Genomic DNA, 5776 nt, shown 5'->3' on the forward strand with positions numbered 1-5776 from the left:
GAAAGAAATCGTTCGAAAATTGGTCGTACGAGTCTGAAAGGAGCTGCCAATAGGCTAACCTTTCAAAAGAGGCCACAGGAAAGGTTTATATGACACAAACTTGCGAAAAAGCCTGATTCCTGACTTCACACAGTGAAGAAAACTGGTGCTGCCGGAGTTGCTGAATTATCCAGGCAGAATATAGTGTGTACAGTTTGTTGTCCTGAAACACTGAAGTGAGTTCGCATTTTTGAGCTATGGGTTCCCTCGGTTCCCTTTGGAATCATTGGGTAGCATTGCTATTAAATAGAGCTTGTTTAATTTACGAAATCTAAGATAGCCAATACTGATTGTTGTAAGTTGGCCCCGTTGTGATATCCAAATTTTTAACGGCAGGCCGGGATCTTAACTCAAGTTTTAATTTAGTTATAGACAATGCTTTGTATGCGTGAGTAACTTGAATTTTCGTATGTTGAAAACGTGTTTCTGTTGAGATATTATACAGCGCCCCTCATGGACGGGGTGTCCAACCTAATGTGCGTAAAATAGGCTCATCTGATGTTTCCTGAAAAAAAGCAAACCTCAGCAGTTTAAGTGAGAATGGCTTCTGACATGCTTTTGTGGTTTACCCTCTGACTTTAGGATGAGCGGCGCCACCTGTTGATGGAGCAATGCTGCTTGCAGAGAAACACGGGTAAATCCAGTGACATAATACCGCAGGAAAATGCACCCAGTGTCACGCGGAGGACAGCACTATTTGAAGGCAAAGACGGTTGGTGTACTCAAGAGCAGGGAATACAATTATACGCGGTTGTACATTGTATTTATTTTTAGATGTGAAGCACCTCCTAGACCAGGCTTGAGTCTCACTCACACACGTTTAGCAGGCTGCATATTCCCCACAAGAGGGAGTTATTAGCACGCATGGTGCTTCAAATCAATGACATTGTGTCCTTGTTATTAACTTTTCAATTGAACCTAAAATGACTAGGGCCCACTTAAGTCCTCCGTCAGCTAGAGCTCATGACATCCTCTTTGTCAAGCTCCTTCGCAAATAATTATCCCAGTTGCACCACCTCAGTAACCTGTCGATAAATTCCCCCCAATTGAGCAGACAATGATTGACAGCGATGCTTACAAGCGACACACGTGTATTAAATTCAGTTTTTAAAATATTGTTCAGGGGCATGTTAGAAGCGATGGGATGCCCAATGCCCAAATTAAAAATGATTTTTAGACAATCTGAGCATTTTAGGATGTCTTGGTACATTGGCTGGTTCACGCCAAAGCCCCTTCACTTACTTAATCCCAACCCTGTTATTTTAGCATCTCATATGACACATGTTGTAAATAAGGGTAAATGTTATTGCTCAAAAGAGGAACTTGCCTTCTGTTCAGCATTGGTAAAGTCACTGATGCTGCTTTTAGTTTTACTTTTAAAATGCTATGCAAGCAAAATGTATTTTTCAATTATGACAGGACCTCATAGAATCATAAACACATCAAATGAAAAGGTAATGCTGATTTTAAACACTGTATGCAGTCCCTGACATGTAACTACTGCACTAGCACTACACTGACTTAATTCTGCACTGTTTTAAGTTTTTTCAAGTGTTAATTTAAATGTTGTAATAACCGAATAAAACTACATTTCACTCTCGTGGTCAACTACATCTTCACCTTTTGAGCCACACACATTAATGACATTCCAGTTATACATGGATGATTTTCCAGAACGTTTTACATGTTTTATTTCTGAATTGGCCAATAACTGTGACATCTTAGAATGCTTACTGCTGTCTTTCAGGATTAAATGAATGAATACTGCTGTGGCTTATTGTGAGAATTACTGACTTGGCTCGGTCCTAAACACCATGAATTTTTGTAGCCACTAATCATCCAAAAAGGAAAATAGCATAAATTCTTGACTTGCTTGTTCATGAATATTCATGAAACAACAAAATATTAAGTAGTGGTCTTTGCTGGAACTCTACGGCAAAGACAGGAAGTTAAGTGGAATGTTGGGTCTCTTTATGAAAAACTATCCCAGTTTGCTGGTGTCCTGTATCTTCAGGGTGGAGACCTCAGGCACGGGGTCCTTGCACTGTTTATTCCTCGGCCTTGTGTCACCATCAGAGCTGTCCAGATCGCTACCCGCGGCAAAGTCATCATCGTGGTCAAAGTCGTCTTCGTCATCAGAGTAATCATCCTGCGCCCTGGTCTTGCTGTTCCTCTCTCTCTTCTTCTGGACAGTTTCCCCAGCTCCACCTTCCTCCTCGTCCTCATCCTCTTTTTCCACATGGAGCCTGAGAGAGGTGGCCACAAGGTTAGTGAAATAGGCCAAAATCAATAAAACACAAAGACTTAACTGTATGTTAAGATTTAAGGTACATTTTGTAAAACAACACAAACAAGCAAAACTGGAAAAGGGTTGAACCAAAAATCTAATCAGTGTAACTGCAGTAAGAACTGCAATCAACATTGAATTCACAGGGACTGGCTACTATGGTTCTTATAAAGATCCTCCATGCTTTGCACCAGTAAATCTGTTTTTACATTTTCTTTGAAATGAAATGATGAAATTTTCTTTCATCACTAGGATCCATTGCCCGCATTCTACACAGTGTCCACTAGAGGGCATATGGGATCTCATTTCAGGTTCCAAGACCAGAATTGTCCCAACAGAACTACAGCCCTCTATCCATGGTCCTGTGTTTCTATTTTAAAAAAGAAAAATGTTTTTCTTTTTTCCTCCCAATTTAGACGGACCAATTATGTTCGTGCTGCAACGGTCAACGCAGCGTCCGGATTCGACGTCGGACTACGGAGCCCATCACGCACTGGAACAGGATGAGCCATCCAGCAGCTCTCGGGATGGGGACCAGGCCAAGAGTGCAGCACTCACGGAATAACGATGTCCTCCTTCTTCCCGCACTTGGCGCAGAGCTCCAGCTGGAGGGCGCAGGTCTTGCAGATGATGTGGTACGAGTCCTTCACCGTCTTCTGCAAGCACTTCACACTGCGCCCAAACAACCAGCATTTAGCATTCAGTCACTTAGCAGAGGCTCTCCTCCACAGTGACTTACACAACTGCCTCACAGGTTGTTACATTACATCACGTTACATTACAGGCATTTAGAAGACACTCTTATCCAGAGCAAACTACACAACTTTTTTTTTTTTTTACATATATCACCCAATCATGCAGCTGAATATATACTGAAGCAATGCAGGTTAAGTACCGTGTTCAAGAGAACAACAGCTATTCAAACTTGTGACCTTTACGTTACAAGACCAGTTTCTTACCCATTATACTACACTGCCACCCCATTGTTGTGTGGGGTGGGTGGGGGGGGTCTTAATCTTTCCTTTCACAAAAATGCTTTTGTAACTCAAAAAGGAGTGCACAAAGAGGAGAAAAGGAGAGGGTGAGAGAGAGTGAGAGAAAGATTGATAGAGTGAGTGTGTGCCAGTGAGTGTAAGTGAGAGACAGTCTGTGGGGGGAGGGGAGGTTGTCTGTGTTCCATGGATATTATTTCTACCTCAAAAAAATCCTCATTGATTTAATAAATCACCTGACTGACAACCTTAAGACCTTGCATCCTTACAAGGTTAAAAATGTTAAATCTCTGTCTGTACATAAAGGTACAGAGGTCATCTGTGTGCATTTAAAGTGGATAAACAAAGCAAAGTAATTAAACCTCAACCTAAGACGCATTCTTTGAGTTCTAAAAATGTCTTAAAAGTGAGTCATTTACATAGGTCACATCTCAAGATGCCAGCCTCAGCTGTTGCCATGGTATCATTGCAAACCTTTTTTCCAGTCCCCCAATTATATTCAGCCATTCAGCAGTTTTTCCTCTCAGCTTTAATTGAAGCTCGGTGGGAATTCAGGCTCAAAACCTGTTGCTACAGCGACCAGGTGCATGCTATGCAATGGTGCTGGGTGAGTTTCGTCACCAATGGCAGTAAAAAGCTTTACAAAATCAATTTCAATGTCGCTGCATCGCCCTCTGCAGAAAAAAGCTAGGTACTACGCCTGGTCTATACGACCAGGATAGATAAAATGCGCGTGACCAGACCCAACTAACGGCTGTGAACACTGAGGAAACAGACGTTTCACAAGAGGTCCGAACCCAGCTCATTCGCAAAAGTCTCGTGCGAGTCTCGAGCCATACGCACCTGGACAACAAAAGGGTGACTCCAGTGCAATTTCAGTTTGAGTACTGAACCAAAACCGCTAGCAGGGGTGAGCTTACGGGGGAGGACGCGTCGGTTCATATCCAGCTGGTTGCATTAGAAAGAGGGGGTGTTCTTACCATTTGCGCGGCTGGGTTAGGGGTTTGTACTTCATGTATTTCACTTTCCACTCCAGCACCTCTTTGCAGTGCTTGCAAACACCATCGTGGACCTTTGCGTTTGCTTTCTGAAAAGAAAAAATAACTTGATATGTTAAAATATAAAAACAAAATAATCTATATATCCTGGCAAGCACCCCTGCTCTTTTAGCGTTGAGTGTTGAAGTGCCCTTTTTTGGAACTTATTTGAGCAGGGTATGTCCATGCCCAACTGGGACACTTCCATGCTTCATTTATGGGGTGGAGCCCCTGGACGCCATATTGGTGTCTGCGACTTCTGACTCCTCCTGCCTCTCCAGTTCTTATATAGGCTCTATGGCCAAAAGCCCCATAGTCAAACATGGCAGCGTCCACGAATTGCCATCATGCGCCATTGAGCAGCTCCTGTAGGAATCCATGGAACCAGTAAGCGGAAGTTGTCCCCATTTCTTGTGTATCTTGATGGGCCCCACGTTGGTGCACCGAGGAATTGCCCTTTTTCACCCCTCCCCCATGCCACGCACAGTCGACAAGGATGACGGTATTATATTGACTTTACGAAATGACATAACAATATGGATATATTTAAAATAAAAGTAAATATATAGTACATATATATATATATCACAATATAAAAGAGCAATAGTTATCTTCTGCAGCGTTTACTACGCAAAAGTGACAGCCCATGCGACGTGAGCACCGGATCGATGACGCATTGCTAACATTAGGTGTTTACCAGAAATAGAACAAAGCAAAAAGCTAGAATATCTACCAGTCTTAACAGGTTACGTAAGATATGGCAAGATTAAAAAGGTATTTCACTGACGCATGACATTTTCAGGTGGCCTAATGTGTGGTGCACAAACATTTGAGATAACTGCCTTAGCCTAGCTACTCACCTTTACTTGAACACTGGTGCCGTACTTATCGTTTTTGAAGGCAGTTGAGTTCTGGTACCTCTGTCCTCGCGTCCGACAAATGTTTCCTTTCTGAGAACTCATAGTTAGCAATTAAGCTATAAACACGGATTTTCCAGTAAGGACAAAAACCAAGTCAAAACCACATGGCTGCTTTACGAGGGCATTCATAGCATTACCCGGAACCAAACAGCCGATTCAATGTCGTCATTCAACCCGGCAAGACGTCTTCCTTTACTTTTTTAATATCATTTATTATTTATACATGTATAGATTTTTTTTTGCATTTCATCGACTGCTAGCTACACAGGATTGGCGGGTATTTGCTGTCGTCTTTTCCCATGGGCGCCCCGTTTTCTTGAATTTTTTCTCTTTTTCTCCGATGTGAGTAGACTGAGTGAAAGTAAATGCATTACGTCATTCCACAAGAAACCACGCCTTGTGAGCAATCATATTGGTTAACTCTACCGTTGTAGTATTTTATTGGTTCTCGTAGGTGACACTCTAAACGCATTGTACCCACCTTATTGTACCTTTAATAAT

General features: G+C 42.3%; 1 protein-coding gene across 1 annotated transcript; it reads right to left on the reverse strand.

Annotated features, from left to right (window-relative positions):
• Window positions 1-1702: 1702 nt before the first annotated feature.
• On the reverse strand, window positions 1703-5633 carry c10h9orf85 (chromosome 10 C9orf85 homolog). Its single transcript, XM_035435593.1, has 4 exons — window positions 5216-5633; window positions 4299-4405; window positions 2885-2998; window positions 1703-2285 (listed from the first exon to the last, which is right to left on the reverse strand). The coding sequence occupies exons 1-4, from the start codon at window positions 5315-5317 to the stop codon at window positions 2021-2023; spliced, it is 588 nt and encodes a 195-aa protein (XP_035291484.1). The 5' UTR covers window positions 5318-5633; the 3' UTR covers window positions 1703-2020.
• Between the last annotated feature and the right edge of the window lie 143 nt (window positions 5634-5776).

This window comes from Anguilla anguilla, chromosome 10 (assembly GCF_013347855.1).
Source record: "Anguilla anguilla isolate fAngAng1 chromosome 10, fAngAng1.pri, whole genome shotgun sequence".
NCBI classification, from domain to species: Eukaryota; Metazoa; Chordata; class Actinopteri; order Anguilliformes; family Anguillidae; genus Anguilla; species Anguilla anguilla.